Genomic DNA, 19,977 nt, shown 5'->3' with positions numbered 1-19,977 from the left:
ATTCCAAAAACAGTGATAAGTAGGTGCTAACTAGATCATAACCAAGTATAGGGACAATGTTGAGAAGAAAGATGCTGAAGTAAATTTTAAACCCATCAAGAAAATAGTTTTTATTAATTTAATACTTTTAAACTCAGTTTGAATACGCAACACATTTTAAAAATTCATCTTCTTAGGAGGACATTAAAATTTAGATCTCTTCATTAGCATAAATCCATACTCATCTGCAATCATCTAGACTAGACAGTATTCCAGTTAGAAAGAGCCCCCGGGTTCTCATGTCCCAGCACTTCAACTCGAGATGAGGAAGCCTTCGCCAGGAAAGGCTGCGGGACTCATCTAAGGTTATGCAGCCAGTAAGCAGCTGGACAGAGACCCAAACTCACCCTTTAGTGCCATGGGCTCACCTAAACTGAGGAGTGGTACTCTCTTACCATGTCCCAAATTAAAGAAATGAAAATATAGGCAGAGGGAACCTTGGAGCCCCTCCTGCCTTAGGTCACTATGACTATCAGGCCGTATGGGTTTTATAAGATACAGTTGTTAGCTAAATGACTTGTTCTACACCTGTAATAACCTAGTTTTAATACCATGGTTCTGGGTCCTTCCAAAAGTCATTCTGGGTCAAGATTTCTTGCAACGGCCGTTTCAGACAAGCACTGGTTAGTCAGGATTAGATAATACTCTACTCACGCCGAGAGTCCCCAGAAGTGCTTTCAGTTGAGGGCATTGATGCTTACGTATTAAAACACTTCACAAACAGCAAGGGAACTAGAAAATCTTCTTTCCCCTTTTCTAATTCAGAAAGCTTTCCTCTGCCGAATTGCTCTATCAGACAGAAGCCGGCTTGGAGGCTCCGTAGCCAAATCACAGAGGCCACTGTGGCCCGTGGGAGCCCAGGGGACCATCTCAAGAGGCGATTATCGAGTTGTAACTTTTTGAAGTGTGGATGTGAGTTGTTCTTCTTGGATTTTCAAATCCATTAATGAGGACTCAAGAGGACATTGGTTTTCATATGGGAAATGATATTATCAGCTTAAGGGGTTTTGTTTTTTCATTATCACGAAAGCCGGATTAGACTCATTTCACATACCATTCATTCCACGGTGCTCTTACCAAAGTCTTATTAATCCCTGAGAACTGTTACCGTAGAATTAACCCCAGCAGCAGCAGGAACAACGAAACCAGTAGCTTTCTTTTCCTCTAGCAGTCTGGCTAGTTTATGGTTTTTAGAAGAAAAAAAGGATTACGTAATCAACACTTTTCAAGAAAATCGTGGTTTAACAAGGCTACAGGCACACCATTTGGAACTCAACGTCTTTCACCAAATCCTTCGTGGATTTATGTGGCAGAGAGAAAAGCAAAGACTACTGTCCTGATGAAAGTCTGCTACCTGCTAACCACGGTTCTTTTGCGTCTTGACCCCTCCCAGGGCGTGAAGGAGCACAAATGCGGGATCTGCGGGCGGGAGTTCACTCTGCTGGCCAACATGAAGAGACACGTGCTAATCCACACCAACATCCGCGCCTACCAGTGTCACCTGTGCTACAAGAGTTTCGTGCAGAAACAGACCCTCAAGGCGCACATGATCGTCCACTCGGATGTGAAGCCCTTCAAATGCAAGGTGGGCGGCTGCCCGGGAGGAGCATGGAGAGGGAGGGCTCAGAGGGCTGTGCAGGTGCGCAGGAAGACTCTCCAGGGAACCTTCTACTCAGTCTCATCAGAGGGACCTCTGCGGCTCAGAGAGGTCTGCGGCCAAGCCCAGGCCTGTCTGCTGCTCTGTGCCTCTCTCCACCGCAGCTGTGCTCAGCTGAGCCCTAGGAGCTGCCCTGTGTGTCTCGCTGTGGAATCGGTGCACAGGGCGTGGAGACAGCCAGTGCAGGGAGCGCTGAGGGTGGAAGGCCCATTTGAGGAATGAGGTCGTTAAAGGATGAAGGCGGTGTGAGAGCTGGTGCTCTAGAAAGCAGCAGTCAGGTGTCGCCCTCTTCCCCTTACAAGCCAGTGAGTAGAACACAGAGAGGAGTCAGAGAAGCTTCCAGCCCTGTCCCCTTCCCTTCCCACTCCCCCCTGCCACCCCGCTCCTGCCCTCCGCACACTTGGACTGAGCACTGTAATTTGAAGGCAGGTCTCCCGGAGGGGATGGAAGAGATTCCAAGGCTAGCCCCTCAGGTGACCTCAGAGATGCTTGCGTGGGCAGAGGAACAACTGTGTGCAAGGTCAGCTGAGGTGCTTCTCGTTTATTCCTGAATATGATGGAGCATCTTCGTTACAATCTCTGTGTCACATTAACTTGGTGGGGTTTTTATTTCATGCTCTAAGGTAAAGTGTGAGCTGGAGACGTGTAAAGCCCAAGGTGCTGACGGGTATGACACAGAAATGCTCAGGCTTCCCAGGCTGGCTCCCCTCCCCTCATTGTTTCTCTCCTCCACTTCTAAGATGAGAAGGAATCTTGCTCAGGATTGGGCAGTTTAATTCAAGGAAGGTACTGGCAAGTGACACCTCAGTCACAGGAGAGGGCTGAGGGGGAAGCAGAGGGAAATCGCCACGTTCAGATATCGTTAGAGCCGTTCTGTTTGAAATGGATTTGCCTTCTCTCTGTCCTGCGTGTCTGATGGGGTCCCAATGATATTCTTTGTCAATGCCTGTTCCTGGAGTAGGGTTCCCTGCTTCCAGGGGCTGTTCCTGCCTTAATCCCTCAGCAGCATGTGCCCCCACTTGAAGGAACCCCCTGTGAAGCTGACTTCTTTCCTGTGCTGGCCACTCCTGGACGGGGTGAGAGGGGTCAGGAGCCAGAGCTTCCCTAGACCTGTGTGGGCATTCTCCGGAGGTGGGGGAGGGAGGGGTCTCCCTCCAGCCCTTTTCCTGCCACCCACTTGTGTTTCCCCTCCTTTCCTTCAAGTTCCCAGTGGTTTGAAAGTCAATTTATGTCCATCTTGAGTGATCTGAGCTGAAGGGGGAGGAAGCTGCGTGCAGGATGGTGTACGTAATTCGCAGGGCCTGGTGGGAAATGAACACGGGGCCCCCTTGTTCAGATGCTATGCAGAATTTCAAGATGATGAAAGCAGAGCGTAAACACCAAACCCGGGACACTTCTGAGTTCAGGGCCTCGTGTGACCACATAGGCCACATACCCGTCAAGCCAGGCCTGACTGCAGGACCCTGTGGACTCTACAGACCAGCTCTTCTGTCTCCCTTTAGACACGCCTTTGGTTTCCCTTTCGCCTCGCTGAGTCCCTTGAACGCTTCACTTTTTACAGAGCTGTTCCCGCCTGCCAGGGATTTACTGTCTCCTACAGTAGAGGTGCTATCAGCGGCTCATCGCCCCTCTTCATTCCTTGTGTTGAGTTTACTCTTGGGCTTCGAGCATGGACTGTATTTTTATGAGCTGGTGGTGGGGCGCATAAAGTCGTTAAAATACTCAGGAGCCATTGCATAATTCGTAGTCCCCCCAAACTCCACGTCCATCCAGACCAGCCAGCTCCCTCCTCCACCTCACCAATTCAGGGCCAGCAGTAGTGGTTAAACCAGGCAGAAAACATCCCTGAAACAGAGGGATACGTCAGGGCAGAGCCAATGCAGGAAAAGGACTTGCCAGCTGTGTGTGATTTGGGGGCACAGAAGCAGTTCTGTTTCTCTACCTCAAGGGCCTCAGAGGGGCCTGGAGGATCTTGGACCAAGTGGTCCTTGAGGATTTAGAGTGTTCTCTCTGGTACCAGTGCATAGAGACGGGACATGATGGGACATGATGGGCCCAGTGATGCCAGGCCTCCCTTCACCCCAATGATAGCACACCACACATGGTTCAAAGGGTGTCTGCTGGTCAACTATACAGTTCAGAAACTCAATCTGACATCTCCTTGAGGGTGGATAAGGCTCCAGATATCTGGTCACACCATGAAACCCCATAAGAGAGGGGCTTGTAGCAGGAAATGCCAGCTGTGATAGAATACAGTTTAACTCTCCAGTGGGAGTTGGGCCTGGCACAGGAATTGGACTGGTCATCTGCACAGGTCACTTCTTCCTGATGAGCAGGTTCTCTCAAGAGACCACGGGAGGTCGGAGGCTGCCTAGAAGGCAGTATGTATCATTTGAACAAAAAGAACTGGATGTTAAAGTGTATGTTGGTCAAACTTAGGTGGCCCTTCTCCATTCTTAGACATTCCTGAAATAAGAACAGGTGTCAGTCACCTCGATCAAGAGCCTCTGTCCCCTGGCGAGTGCCAGAACATACTGCCAGGTTCTTCCTCTCTTCGTCCCCGTCTCCCTGCACAGTGCCACCTGCTTGGTGTCCTCTTCATACCATCACCCTTCTTCATTTCAAAGGAATTTCAGAGCATGTCTGAATTTGCAGATTATGTAATGGGGCCCTGTGTATTTATAAACTAGCTCCAGATCCCACTGTGGGATAGGCCATCTCCAGATGGTGTCCTGGGGACTTTGCTTCTTACTCACGTTGTGCTGTATTCTTGGAAATCTGGCCCTGGGTAGGGGTTGCTGGGGTCTGAGAGTTGGGAGAGGAACAGAGGGCCATTTGCCCATCACCATGCAGTTCACAGCCCTCAGAGAAGAGTGGATGGCTGGCTACACGGTGATGCTGGAGAACAGGCCCAGACAACTACACCCGAGCTCTGTTGCGGTAACGGGGAAGGGTTATTCCATGTATGGGACTTACACGGCTGGAAAAAAGAGGCAGACCTTGCTCCAGCCATATTCCAAGAGTTGGCTCCATCTCCTGTACCCCAAAACTTGCCAAAAAAAAAAAGGGAGACTCTTTAAGTAACAGATTCTAATTTCCTGGGATTCTCACCACTAAAAATTCTTCCTAACATAAATCCCTCCCGCTGTGGCCACATGAACTGGTTCTCTCTGGCCCTGGCTCAGTGGAAACAGCTGTCCACAGCAAACAGAAACATTCGTTTACTGCGGGATTAGGCATTAACAATAGGATGGAAAATTCGAGGAGGAAAGGTTTCTGGTTTTTTTTTCTTCTTATAAAAAAATTACTGCCCTTCTGGGTTCTTTTGCTATTGGCTCGACTTCTGGACTCCTTGCTTCTTGGAGCCAGCTGGAGTTTCTCCAGAGACCTGCGCCTGTAGACTTAAGCCACGTTTCAGAAATACGCTTCCCAGATTCTGCGCAAGCACGCAGGGGTTGACTTGGATGCTCTCCTCGTAGCAGCCACACTCCATAATAGCAAAGAACCAGCTGCTGTCTTTGGGAAACCTGTCCAGGAAAAGCAGTCATCCAGAATTTCCGGGACAAATTCTCCTTTGAGATGGGTGAAGCCGGGAGCTGCCGATGTTATGAATCACCAGGTCATCTGCAGCCTGGCCCAAAGCAGAGGGCTGAAGGCTGAGGCAAGAACACATGGAAAAGGATGAGGTCTCCCTGAAAAGGGTCCCTGCCGCCTCCGCCAAACTGGCTCCATCTCCCCCTCCAGCTCTTGGATGCTCCATCGGGGAGAAACCCAGTGGGGACTTGCAGGGGCCCAGTGCTTGGGATCAGGGTTCTCAGGCTGGCATCGAGGGGGTTAAGGCAGTGACCAGATAGCAGCCTTTTGGCAGCAAAGCCCTCCTCAGCAGAAGGAAGGATATAGCTGTATGAACTGCCTGCTTAACAATGCCCCGCATGTCCCCAGGGGCCCGCCTGCAAATAGATTTCATCTTGCTTTCTCTTGTACTTTTCAAAGCTTCCTGTTTTCTCACGGTCCTTTTGGACAGTTTACAGTCTCTCTCTCCCTCCCTCCCTCTCTCTCCCTTTGAGGAAAGGAACACCCTTCTTATTAAAAGAGAGAGAGAGAGAGAGAAGGATGTAAGGGAAGGGCAGTTTAGCGGAGGCCATTCTCCGAGGCTGCAGGCTGCAGCTCTTTGACCTTTCCTCTCAGAATAGGGAAACACAGGCTTCCTGGTGCATCGCAGTCTCAGTAGTGTGCCTCTTTTTGGCTTTGTGGGCCTCTGGCCCCAGCCCAGTGGTTGCCCACTGCCATCACTCTGCCTCTGTGCACAGCGACTTCTCTGTGACTCTGGCTGTCAGCGCTGTCTCTGGGACTCACAGGAAGTTGCCTGGACCCGGGAGGGAAGGGGCGTCAGGAGGCCAGAATTAGGAGCTTCTATAAAGATAAGGGGACAGGGCCTCTGCCAGCTGTTTAAAGGGCTGACAGAGGATCAGAGAGCCAGATAATAGGCTCCCCAAAGCCTGCAATCTAGGATGAATCTTCTCTTTCCATCCACATTCCCAGGGCTGCCTCAGCCACACCTGCTTACATTTCTCTTATGCCTCAAGTAACCTGGCAGGTATTTACTCAATACCTTAATATTGAGATCCTTCCTCAATATTCCTTCCACATAATTTGGTTTAAAAAGACAGTACCCTTATCCACAAAGAACTTACCATTTCTAGAATGTAGAATGTACATGATAATGATAGTCTAAGAGCTAATATTTATTGAGCTCTTACTATTTGCCAATCTCTTTACCTGAATCAAAAACCTTCATAGGAGGGGCTTCCCTGGTGGCTCAGTCGTTAAGAATCCGTCTGCCAATGCAGGGGACACGGGTTCGAGCCCTGGTCCAGGAAGATCCCACATGCCGCGGTGCAACTAAGCCCATGTGCCACAACTACTGAGCATGCGCTCTAGAGCCCACGAGCCACAACTACTGAAGCCCGCATGCCTAGAGCCCGTGCTCCACAACAAGAGAAGCCACTGCAGTGAGAAGCCCGCGCACCGCAATGAAGAGTAGCCCCCTCTCACTGAAACTAGAGGAAGCCCGTGGGCAGCAACGAAGACCCAATGCAGCCAAAAATAAATAAATTTATTTTTTTTGAAAAAAGCCTTCATGGGAAACTAAGATTATCATCGACATTTTACAGAAGAGAAAGTGGAGCAAGTTCTGTATCCCTCTGGGGTTTCACCACTGCCTCTCTGTTCTGCCATCTCAAAGCCCAGTGATCCATGCAACCCATTTTAAAAGGACAGTTCAAAACATTTGTTCCCATTTCCTATTACATCTTGAGGTCCGTCTCTCTCTCTATATTTATTTATTTATTTTGGGCTGCATTGGGTCTTTGTTGCTGTGTGTAGGCTTTCTTTAGTTGCGGTGAGCAGGGGCTACTCTTCGTTGTGGTGTGCGGGGGCTTCTCATCGTGGTGGCTTCTCTTGTTGTGGAGCACAGGCTCTAGGCGCAGGGGCTTCAGTAGTTGTGGCTTGCGGGCTCAGTAGTTGTGGCTTGCGGGCTCAGTAGTTGTGGCTTGCGGGCTCTAGAGTACAGGCTCAGTAGTTGTGGCACATGGGCTGAGTTGCTCCGCGGCATGTGGGATCTTCCCGGACCAGTGGTCCATCCCGTGTCCCCTGCATTGGCAGGCATATTCTTAACCACTGTGCCACCAGGGAAGTAAGCAACAGACTTCCACCTCTCTCTTTAAAAGTAGGTATAAAAGTGGGTATTGGTGGAAAAACTGATATTTAATGTCAGAAGCACACTAATACTGCTCATTAGAGCAACTGAGAGTTCAAAAGGGCTGGACTGGTTGAGATGACCACCTGCAAGATGACATCTGACTCCTTATCACTGCAGCAGCTTCCTGTACCAATACTGTGCCTTTCATCTCCACAGACTTTGGCAGCAGGTGATTCAGCAAGTCTTGACTTGGGCAAGCTCTTAGCCTCATGTCTCATGATGAAAGCGGGCCTTGTAGATGACTGCTTTTCCCAGGAGAAGAAACTAGAGTTTTGATGCTCCCTCCCAACTTTTCTTCCTTCCTGTCTACTCCTCTCCTCTCCTACAAGGATTCTGCTTAGAGCTCACTCACACTCAAACCCCACCTGAGGGTGCCGTCTTTAATTGCCCCAGTCCTCCTTCTGTGGCCCCTCTTCACTCGTGGTGACTGAGAGACCTCTCCAAATTTCACAGACACAAAATATATCCATTCATTTGTGTATAGTTATGTGAGGACAATCCTCTGAGAAGGATGAAGAGGCCAGGTGTTCTGGATAAGGACCGAAGGGCTTTGTGGAAGGGTCAGAGGCTGAGAGGAAGAAGCTAAGGGTCCCAACCGCTGAGATGTGAGTGGTGTCCAAGTACTTCAGGTCCTGAGTTAATTGTTTCTGTCCTCCTGCCACTGAGGATTTTGGTTTGCAAACTAATGTGTATAGCTTTAAAGGGGGCACGCGAGAGAGTTGGCCATGGCTGCTTTGTGGAATTTTTGCATAAGGACGTGATATTTTTCCTGACTTGGTTGTTTATTTCCTAACCGTATACTTAGATATTCATTAAGTGTTACTACGTGTGTAGCCCTGTGCTTGATACTGGGGTTGGCCTCAGAGAAGAGGAAGATAGTTCTTATGTTTCTGAATACTACCTGGGACACCTTTTAGTGCCCTAAACATCTTTCAGAGTTGACACATTATTGCTTAGCCCTGGGAAAGCTCTCCATTGGCTATCAGTAGGCTATCATAAACCATGAAGGGTAACTCTGGTATATAAAAATTAAATTTTATCCACAGCAACAAAATTAGTCTTCTTTACCAATCACACATCAGATAATATAGCTGACCAGCCACGTTCCACAGTGCATCTTCTTCCCTGAGGCTGTAGGCCTTGATTTCAGGAGACAATATCATTTATTAAAATGATAAAACATCCTAATGTCCCCATATACCACTAAAATGTCCCAGGAAGTTCAGTACTGAATGAATTGATCCAGAAAAGCATTAGAGTAGAAAACACACACTCAGCTATGATGATCATAAAAGGTTGCTTTTCTGAGGCTGCAGAAGAATCTGGAAAATACCCAGCAGTAGCCCTCTTCATGTGTGCACACGTATGTTGGGTGGAGGTAGGGTGACGGGGGAAGGGAGCTGCGACCTCAGGCAGGTGAATTACAGGATCTGCTCCAACCCCAGAGTTACAGCAGTTGCAGCAGCAACAAGCAGTGGATCATTACCACAATAGTAATAGTTACTGTGCCTGTAGTTTAAGGTTGATTGAAGTGTCTGAACATATTTAATGAGGAGACTTTATTCTTGTGTCAAAACAAAATCAAAAGGCACTCCACATATTCTTCAAGGTTAGGCTAAAATTTCATCTCCTTTGTAAAACCCATTCAGACCAATCCAGCTTCTAATACCTCAGCAACCACAGATGATAACTAAAAGTGGAGTATCACCCTCCATGGAAGTCATTGAAGGAAAGAGGAACCCATTTCTTCCTTCAGTTCTCTCCGTCTGGCCTATAGGACCATGAGACCCATCCAGGCTTGGACTACTGCAGTGGCCTTCCAATCTCTATCTCCCCTCCACCTACATGTCTTGTGCTTAACTACCCATGGCTTTTGCTGTTTTCAGATCTTCTGCTACGATGTGCCTCACCCCTTCACTCACTCAACAGAGGCTTACTAAGGAACTATCATGGGTCAAGCCTGGTGCTAGGCAGGGATTATAACCAAAAGGCAGGCAGAGCCTTCAGAGATGCTGCGGTCTGAAGGACAGTTCAGCTCAGCAAGTCCAGCAGCAGCATTGCCCCAAACAATCAGAACTGTCCCATGAACCAAATGAGATATATCTGTTCTAGAATGACCCATGACTGGAAATACCTAATGTAGAAGCTCTAGGTTCAATTTTTTTTTTTTTTCTTAGCCAGGATGGAGAACTGGATAAACTAAGCTAATAAAGAGAACTCTACCAGAACTCTCACACATGGGCAAAACAGCCACAGGCTGATATATCTTTATAAATTGTCCCGGTTGAGAATAAAGAGAAAGCCGGTATCCATACTTTCCCCTAAATTAGACCCACTCTCTCAGCTTTTCCCCTCTTGGGTCACCTTTTCCAAATGAATGTGGTGAGGGGTGCTCTGAATACTGAGTGTGGGGTACCAGTATGCTGAGTTCATTCTCGCTAGTAAGGAAGTAAAAAGGGAAAATACGTAACACCCCCAAATAGGAATCATTTAAAAACACAGAACCAGCCGTTTATTATTCATGCATGGATTATCTGTGACAAATCTGTAATCCCAGGATGGCTTCCTCTTCCTGCCCCGCATTCCTTTAGGCTAATCTCCCAAGGTCACAGTTGTTAGGTGTACCCATTCTTCCAAGGCCAGCTCAGCTCTCACCTCCATAGCCACCTGAAGAAAACACTGTCTTCATTAATAAAAGTTCACCCCAGAACCTCCACAGTGGCCCTGAAAACATCTCTCGGTGAGAAAGGAAGACGGGTGTCAGCTTTGGAGGATGCCGTACCCCGCATCCTCTCTCTGGGCACCTCTTGCCTCATATCACTACCCTTACGACATGAGCCTCTGAGGGTGGGAAGGGAAAAGGGAAGGAGAATGTTCCTCCCTTAATGCTCTGGTCCCAGCACAGACACAGAATCCTTCTTTGCATTCCTCACATCACAGTCAAGGAAGGGCTGGAGCTTCCACACCCTGCTGTGCTGAAGCTTGGGGACAAGAAAAGCAAGGAAAGCACCCCAGAGCAACTGCTTCTGTCTTACACCATCTGCATCTGCACACATTGCCTTTGAAAAGGCAGTTCTGTTATTCCCAAAGGAGCTGGAGAACTGCTGTGGTCCATCATGTATTTGCAATTTGATGGAAATAGAAATTTTTAAAAAGTGAATAAAATATGTTTGCTTTTTGTATACCTAGGATGATATTTTCAGTACTTCAGATCTCTACCCAGAGAAAAGACACACTCCTTCCTTTTAACTCTGAAATCCATCCCCAAAGTTAGCAAATTTAAAAATTAGAAAAGCATTGCCTGATATAATCTAACAGAAGAGTTATACTGGGGGGACACAGTATGATGTGGTGATTGACGGTGTGGCCTCTGGTGTCCGAGGACCTGAGTTTATTATCCCAGCTCCAGCTGTGAGCCTTGGCCAGTCTTTACTCTTAATCCCTCAGTTTGTCCATCTGTAAAATAGGGATGAGAACAGCACCCATCTCATAGGACTGATGTGGGTTAAATGAGATATTCCATGGCAGACTTGGGACAGTGCCTTCCATATTGTAAACACTCCATAAATATTAAACAAGTCATCGTATCCTCATCATTCAAGCGAAGCACACTTTGAGCAATTGCTTTCAGAGCAGCTTTTCTCCTTTCCAAAAGGTTGCATTCAAAAGAAGCTTTAATAGCTTTGCAATTTTTGCCTTGAGTTTAAAAATCCCAATACAACAGGAGTAAAATCTTGTGAATCCAACCCTACCTGTGCTACCTCTGAGCCTGGGCTCGATCCAGCCCCTCCTTGACTTCCATGGGGACAGTTTCTTTGGAAGCAACTTAAAAATGCCAAGATCCAGACAAAGTAGCGACGCATCCGTCCTCACACAGGCCTGGGTGTGGTTGCCTGGGCAGGGTCCCCGCCTTTGAGTAACCTGTGTCCTCTTCATCACTGTCTTCACAGCTGTGTGGGAAGGAATTCAACCGGATGCACAACCTAATGGGCCACATGCACCTGCACTCTGACAGCAAACCCTTCAAGTGCCTCTACTGCCCCAGCAAGTTCACCCTGAAGGGGAACCTGACACGCCACATGAAAGTGAAGCATGGGGTCATGGAGCGGGGCCTCCACTCTCAAGGTAATCACCCTTCCAGGCCAGTGAGGAACAAATGGGAGCTGAACTTGTCTTTAGGGAGCTTTACTTTGGGGGGTTATTCTTACCGTCATAAAAGGGAGCATAATTCTCAAGACCACAGCAGAGTAGCGGGAGCAGGTTGTCAGTGTTGCTGTAACACACGTAAAGCTGGTATCTGAAGGTAGTAAGTAAAAGTGAATTTTAGGAGGTAGATTAGAATATCATAATGATGCCACTCGGTACCACTATTAGTTCTTTGTTCCAGACCCTGCAGCAGGTGCTTGGTCTCTGTGAATCTTTATAGTAACTCCAGGGTGGAGGAACTTCTGTTATGAGGCTTTGAAACATTAACTTGCTCAACTGAAAAGTAGCAGACCGAGAATTTGAACACAGACCTTTCTGACTCTAAAGCCTTATTGTATCCTCTTTATCGCACTGCCGTTAAGGGGCAGGTCTGCTAGTTCTGCTGTCAGCAGAAGTGTGTCTGTAGCAGGCTAGGTCTCGTCTATCTGTTCACAACCAGAAACTCGCAAGGACAGTTTTCCTGCTTGGTAGGGCTGATTGGCCCATAGGCAGAGTAGTGAGTCTCCCTAGCTGAGCCCTAACTGAACTGATGAAAGTTTCTGCCTCCTTCATCTTCTTGGTCCCTTCCTTAGCAGTGAGGAGTTTATGTTCCGCACGTACTGGGTTCAGTAGGTTGTCCTTCAATAAATGGGCAGTAAATGCTTTCTGTCCAATGCAGTGTGCTGTATGCCATGGCAGATACGAGGGGAATGAGACCACCTTCATTCGCCCTCTGGGAGGCCTGTGTGTGGGGAGAGAAGACACACATATACGTAACTTACAATATCATGCTAACTGGCCGATATGTTCTGATTCACATATGATCCAAGCACAGGGTGACGCACTTAGATTTTATTGCTCGTCCCCAATATTCCACAAAGTAGACTGCGTAATTCTCATTTTATGTAAATGGAGACCAAGGCCAAGAGGTGTTACATAAACTGCTCAAGGTCAAACAGCAAGTCTGAAGGCAGAACTGAGATTCTAACTCAAGAATTTCTGGCTCAAGCCAGTGCTTACTGCACTGAGTAAAAACATGGGGGGGGGGTTTGTTCACGTTTGCTGCTTCTCCTACCCCTTTACAAAAGAGGTGGTCAACTAGGCACCCGTATTCATGAATAGGATGCACGTGTGCACACCCAGCGTGAAACAAAATGATGGTAGCTTTCAGATTTCTCAAACACCCACTGAGTTTACGGTGACTCCTGGTTGAGAGGAAACTGTGATCATCATAAAACAAGGCCTGGAGTTTGTACAAAAGCCCTGAAAAAAATTCTGGTTAAAAAACAAAAGCACTTTATTTCCCTGAGAGTGTTCTTTTTCTGAATCATTCTTTGCATCTCTGCTTGCCTGAGCTACTTCCCAAGCTAGGCCTGGATTCTTCCAGAATAGGTGAAGTATGCTCAGTCACCAGGGCTAGAGACATAGGAGGTGATGAGGAGACAGTCCTCCATCTGAAAGCCTGACTTGGTCACCAGGACGTACCCCATACAGATACTCATATCCTAACAGGCAACTAAAGACTGTCATTCTTCTGGACAAATCAAGAGCATCACCATATATCAGAGAGTTGCTTTGAAAGTTTTTAACAGACTTTCAACAATTTTAATGTTTTCAACTACAAAAGGTGTTAGCATTTCTTCACTCTAGGTTTTGAAATGGCTCCAAAATCAAGACCCAGATTAAAAAGATCCTCCCTGTGCCCCTGACAAGATTAAAGCTACAGACAGCTTCATCGCCTGACCACACCATAAAGCAGGCAGCATTGGACCTCGGCTTCCTTTGTGCATCCCCGCCCCAGAAGCCTGCTTCCCCCTGTGCAGCAGGGTCTGGCCGCACCCCAGCCCCCTCCCTCCCATCCCTCTCTTCAGTCCTCCCCGCCTGGTCCTCAGGGCCTGGCTGCTGGCTTACCACGGGCAGACACCTCCAAGATCAAATCAGGTGGAGCGCTACCACATGCCTGTTGGCTGCTGAAAAGTCCATCCCTACAAGGGCCTTCAAACTGAAACTAAAAATGAGACCCTCTTACATCACTGTGCCCAACAGCAAGGACCCTTGTGGTGGGACACAAGGGCTTTTGAGCTCCTCAGAGGACCTTCCTGCACCCTCCCTACCTACTCTGTCTGTGCTCAGGGGGCCCAGTTATGGGGTGGCCCCCTTGGTCCCAAATGGAATATCTGGGGTTTTTTTCAAGTTGAAAATATCTCTATTATTGTTTTATTTTTTTTCTTATGGTAAAATGTGTGCTCACTGTTAAAATAAAAAGAAATATATTTGAAGTGAAAAGGAAAATGTAAAAATCACCTCATAGTTAATCATTTTTGAGATTTTGGCATATGTCCTTCCAGATAGTTTTTGATATATAAAATAGAATCTACACTATTAATATATATGATAAATAATATATATGATAAATATATATTTCTTTTACTTAAAGGATATAGAGAATACCTTTTATGATCAGTAATAGGTCTCTGCATCTTCTACACATAGAAGTACCTTCTACACACGTCATACCTTCATTGTATGGAGGTACTATTATTTATTTAAACAAACCTCTATCGTTAAATTGATAATTGTTTTCACAGTCTCACTATTAGAAGCGTGGTGATGAGCATCCTTACATATACATCTTGTGCACCTGCCAGACTGTTCTCATAGTTTAAATTCTCAGTAGTGTAACTGCTGAGTCAAAGGTGTGCTTATTTTTAAAGCTTTTCTTGCATGTTGCCAAATTCCCCTGGAAGGAGTCATACCGATGTAGACTCCATCTGTGACAGGGCCCATCTCTCTACAGCCTTCCTGGGGATTTCTCTGCTTTTCAAATGCAAAAGCAAGCTACACTAACCGGCCCTGGGTTCCGCCCAGCGACCTGAACGTTTCCCGGGGCCTGAACGTGCCTTTGCTCCGGCAGGTTTTGGAAGGGGGAGAGTTGCCGGGGCGCAGACGGCGGGGGGCCTGAGGAGCCTGCAGCAGGAGGAACCCTTCGACCTGTCCCAGAGGCGTCGGGCCAAGGGGCCAGCCTTCCAGCCGGATGTGGAGAGCGCCAGGGGCAGCTCCTGCCACGAGGAGGACGACGACGACAACTGCTGCGAGGCGGGGCGGGACAGCCCGGGCCTCAGCCCCCGCAGCCCCCCGCTCTGCGCGCCGCAGGACCTGTCCGCCAAGGCCGACCCGGGCCCCAGGGCGGAGGCGCAGGCGGGGGAGGACGCGCCGCAAGGGGACCTCCAGCCGAAGAGCCGGGCCAGCCCCGGGCCCGAGGGCGTCCGGGAGAGAGAGTTTGCCCGCAGAGACGAGTGTCCCGGCCTCCTCCGGGCCCTGCAGAGCGCTCGGCGGGGCCCCTCCTTTTCTGATTACTTGTACTTCAAGCACAGAGATGAGAGTTTAAAAGAATTACTGGAGAGGAAAATGGAAAACCAAGCAGTGCTTTTAGGGATCTAAGTGGACGGTTTAAAAATTACACTTGGAGAATGAGCACTAGGCTGTGCAAGTACAGCTTTCCGCATGAGCTCTCGTTTGCTGGAGGCGGAGAAGGGCACGAATCTTTACAAATGGCTCAGACTAAGTGAGCAGGGATGTCCTCACTCACGTAAATGCTTCTCAGGTCATTCATTGGGCCCTTGATTTTTAACACACATGCAAGGTCTTCTTCAGTGTTATTTCGTGGATCTCCAGTGTAATAAACTGTACATATTCTTCTAGACATCTAACTGTAAGCTGATGCCGAGGTGCTTTTAGAAATTATATCTTCCATTGACTAATACGGTAAATTTCTTTCTAGTTGCAAAAATATGGTGCTTGACATGTTACCTTATTAATGACTCTTTAGTTGAATGTGTAAAAGGTATAATATTTTTCCAGATAGATGAAAATATGAGTAGTTGTATATAGTTTAAAATTTGCTATATTAAATAATCAAAAAACGCCAGAAATGACACAGGAGGGTGAGTTATTGAAGAGGACGTTCTCAAGTAGTTGCTGCAGATATAAGATAACATTTCAAGAGAATAAGAATAATTTTGACTAAGGAAAAAAAACAGCAATACTTAGATTCCTGCCTGGGTCTGCCTCATTTGGCTTCTGCTAACCTTCATCAGATGTGGCATTTGGAGCATATTTTCAGATAGCCCGCCAGTGCTCAGCGTCTGCAGGCTAACCCCGTGTCCTGAGCAGAGCTCTCTCCTGGAGACCTTGCTCGAGGCTTCGTGCCCCGTAAAGCAGCTGCAGGAAGAGTTGTCACCCCATGAGCAGTGGATTCCTCCTCAGTGCTGGAGCTGGGTGGGGGGGAGGAACTCTCCCTGAAATTTAAGCTCTAACTTATTTAGAGTATTAGAATAACCATAGGCTAATCACTAGTAAAGGATTTTCTGGGCTGTATTCTCAATGCTACCTGAACATTAGAATCATCTCAGGGAGCCTTTTAAAACATACCAACACTGGGGCCTGACGCCCTGAGGTCCTGATTTAATTGGTCTAGGGTGGAGCTCTAGCACTGGTTATTTTCCAAGTTGCCCCAGATGACTCTTCTGTGCAGCCAGGGTTGAGAAAGATTGACTAGGCTGAAATAGTGGCTCCCAAGACCCCCTCCCAGGCACTCCATAAATATTTCAGCTTCTGGCTTTAGACTCATTAAGATAGAAAGCAGGAAACCTTGAAATCATACTGCTGACTTAGGCCTTTTTACCTGTTCTGTAAGAGCCTCACGAGAGGAAACACACACACACACACACACACACACACACACTGTATAAACACACACTTTTTGTACTAGAAATGATGCCTGTGTTGCTTATGGTCACTTAATGTTTAAAAATACATAGCCAGCCTATAGTGACTAATTATTTCTTCCTAGATGTGTGAATCGTGAGTCCAGTGAGTGGCAGTGACTGTCAAGGGTGGGTCGAGCCCCACAGGTAGGCTTCCCTTAGGCACCGGCGTCTGACGAATAAAGCAGTGCTGACAGGATGTCACATATGTGTGACTGACCATAAGCAGTGACCCTCTGGTACTGTGTCTGTGTTTATGTAAAAACTGTCCCTTGGTAGTTTCAACTCGTATTTGTAGAGCTAGGTACTGTTTATTATTTGCTTCTTCTCCTCCCAAAGTTACCAGTACATTTCTTTAGACGACCTGGCCCATCTCTGCCTGTGGAATGCTGGCTTTTTCTCTTGGCCAAGGTGCTTCCCCGTCAGCCTCATCTAGTTCTTGTCAGTCACACGTGCGCTTTGTCAATCCCTGATGCGTTCCTCCCGCTGCCTTGCTTAAGCCTCCTTCGCCCAGCCTCACCACCACTACAACGTGCCAAAGCTGCTTGTGTTGGCTACTGCCATCTATGCCCCAAGGTCAGAGCACCTGCAAAGGGGATGGTGAAGGGAAGAGTGTGGTTTTCTGCGGTTACCAGCACAACTCTGGGCCAAGAATCCATCCAGATCTTCATAGGGGCAATTTGCCTTCCATCCATTATTTTTAATACAGCTCATCAGTGCCTCTGATGACATCACTCAGAGGCTGGCAGAGTGGAGGACCTGCTACAAAGGCTGCAGATTTCCAGTTTGTTCTGGGTGTGCGGAGCTGGAATAGGAACTAGAAAAACTAGAATAGCAAGGTGTAGACTTTTCCACCCAAAACGAATCACGTGGGAGTGTTTGAGGAACAAGTTAATGTTGAGATGGAAAGAGTATGGTCTAGAATGCTGGTTTCCACATTGTGTGCTGAGAAGCAAGAGGTCCCTCTTAGGCCCTTCTAGAGCTGCCAGGGGAGGGAAAATTCTCAACCCATATCCCCACTTCACTCAGAGCGGCTCAAATTCCATCTGTTTTATGTGTTAGGCTTCCAAGTAAAATTTCATTTGGAGGAAGAGAAAAGGGTCTAGGAAAAGTCATAAAAAATTGTTATGGAATGTATTCTAAAGCCTGTTTTTCATTCTTGACTCTGGATATGAGAGACTTAATTAGATATAACCCACTGGTTCATATGCACTGACCTTCTGAGAACCAAGGCTAAAACCTTGGTTTTGTATGTGACCAACATCCTGGTTGGCCTGGGACAACCCGGGCTTATACCTGTTGTCCCCAGGTAGTTACTAAGAGTGTCACCTTAACTCTCAAAAGTGTTCCAGTTTAGGGGCTTCCCTGGTGGCACAGTGGTTGAGAGTCCGCCTGCCGATGCAGGGGACACGGGTTCGTGCCCCGGTCCGGGAAGATCCCACATGCCGCGGAGTGGCTGGGCCCGTGAGCCATGGCCGCTGAGCCTGCGCGTCCGGAGCCTGTACTCCGCAACGGGAGAGGCCACAACAGTGAGAGGCCCGCGTACCGCAAAAAAAAAAAAAAAAAAAAAAGGCACCCTATGCATTAAGTGCAGAGCTAAGGGGAGGGTTGGCCAACCTTGCCTAGAGCTAATTAACCAGGATGCAAGTCTGAAAGAGAAGCCATGAGGCCATCCTCAAGAGAATTAAGGGAGGAAACCATCCAAGGTCATCAGCAATCCCAGGACCAGGATAGCATGAAATCCATCACATTGTGACACTCTGAAAATAGGTCACTACCAAATGCTTTCCAGGCTTTTGACCACTGTCTTTGAACCAACCAACTGACCCAGCCAACTGGCATATTTTTCTTTTATCCTTCTTATTCCGGCCTATGATTACCCCCTGTTGTTGCCTTTCAACTCATTCTCTCTTTTTAAAAATTTGACTCCCCACTGGCCATGAGACTGAGGCTGACTTTCCATGACCCCAGAAGGGTAACTGGTATATTTGTATGTGAGTAGTTACATGAGACAACCCAATGTGCATACTGTATTTATTAAGCCCTGAGGGCATTTAATAAAATATTAACATCGTGTTTTGAATTACGATCTTTGTCTGCTTTGCTGGAACAAAATGTAACAGAGCTAACATTTAAAATCCTTCACATATTTGGACAACATTACACCAGATGTTGATTTTGTACAGAATTCTGGCTTGCTATTTAAAAATAAAACTCAAAGTGTGTAGCAACCCAAGTTGTGAATATTGCTTTCTGCTTCAGTGAAAAAGCAGTTTACCTGAACATAGCATGTAACCTATATTTTGTTAATTTAAGCAAATAAAGACGTGTTGAAAAAACTGAGTTAATTATTTGTGAATACCTGAAATTTTGCAAGGAAGCTGCCACTGTCAATGTCTTACTCCTGCCCTCAGATGATCTGCCAGAGCAGTTCCTACAGGTGGGCGTCTTGGCCCCAGGGAGACACGGGTGATGTCTCCCTCCCTTAAGGCTTCAAAAGGATTAATAAACTTCAGCTCAGCAGCAGGCAGGCGACATCTTCCTCATCCTCTTCTCTCCTATTCAGAAAAATTAGTTCTGGAAGGGTGTCATGGAGAAGTGGGAGGCTAGAGGCAGGATTACTTTATTCTGCGTCGAGTTCTTTGTACAGTGTATGTTCTCGTGGGCAAGAGCACAAATTCTGGTGCCAGGTTCCTGGATTCAAAGCCCAGCTCTCTCACTTCCAGTCTTTGGGACCTGAGATGAATTTGTGAGCATCTCTCTGTGCCTCAGTCTCCTCATCTGTAAAATGGGACCCAGAACAGCACCTTCTCACCAGATGGTTTTGTGAATTAATATACGAAGACACTCCTGTGCCTCGCTCACAGTGTATGCCTTGTAAGACTTAGCCATTATTATTACCATCAGTGAATTGGCCAGAAAACTGAACACTCAGCTGTCTCCCTTCACCAGAGCACTCACAAAGCTGTGTCAGCATGGGAAGCTGTCCATTTCTCAGGAAACCTCCCTTTTAAACGTTATATGCTGTTACTTGCCAAGCACTGTGCCAGGTGACTTATACACTCAATCTCATTTAAGCCTCATGCAACCCTGAGAGGCAAAGGTTATTATCTCCATTTTACTGATGAGGAACTGGAGGGTCAGGAGAGTGAAATGACTTGCTCCAAATTACTTAGTTAGCAAGTTCCTCCTTTGCCCTCCAAGCATATAGCCTGTAGCAGGTTGGGTTCTCTGGAAGTAGATGCTGAGACAGATTTGGGTGTAAGATGTTTATAGGGATCAGTACCAGTGAAAAGAAGGAGGAGGAGAGAAGATTGAGCAAAGAGAATCCAGACTGTAATGCATGCCTGACCAAGCCTCACCCAACATGGTGGGCAGCCCCGGGGCAAGTTCTGCCCGTCGGAGCTGTGCCACACTGGGCAGAGGCGTCCAGGCCTTTGCGCACCCGCCTTGCTCAGTCTCCAGATGTGAGCTGTCCAGGAAGAGCGTGACCTCAGGAAGGTGTGACCCTGCAGCAGGGACAGACCCTGAGGGGCTCAGGGAGCTGCTGGCTGGAGGCGTCTGCTGAC

At 47.5% G+C, this 19,977-nt stretch overlaps 1 protein-coding gene across 12 annotated transcripts in view; it reads left to right on the top strand.

The window, feature by feature from the left end:
* The window catches only part of ZNF366 (zinc finger protein 366), a 335,604-nt gene extending 316,964 nt beyond the window's left edge, over positions 1–18,640 (top strand). For all 12 annotated transcript variants that reach the window (XM_067730960.1, XM_067730961.1, XM_067730959.1 and 9 more), the window contains 3 exons: positions 1,433–1,624; positions 11,408–11,582; positions 14,557–18,640. In XM_067730960.1, coding sequence (XP_067587061.1) covers positions 1,433–1,624; positions 11,408–11,582; positions 14,557–15,083 — 894 coding nt within the window. In that variant the 3' untranslated portion in view covers positions 15,084–18,640. The remainder of the gene's footprint in view (positions 1–1,432; positions 1,625–11,407; positions 11,583–14,556) is intronic.
* Positions 18,641–19,977: the final 1,337 nt, after the last annotated feature.

The sequence above is a fragment of the Pseudorca crassidens genome, chromosome 3, assembly GCF_039906515.1.
Source record: "Pseudorca crassidens isolate mPseCra1 chromosome 3, mPseCra1.hap1, whole genome shotgun sequence".
Classification (NCBI taxonomy): Eukaryota; Metazoa; Chordata; class Mammalia; order Artiodactyla; family Delphinidae; genus Pseudorca; species Pseudorca crassidens.
The sequence above is the reverse complement of the archived record's forward strand: the minus strand, read 5'-3'. Positions and strand labels throughout refer to the sequence as shown.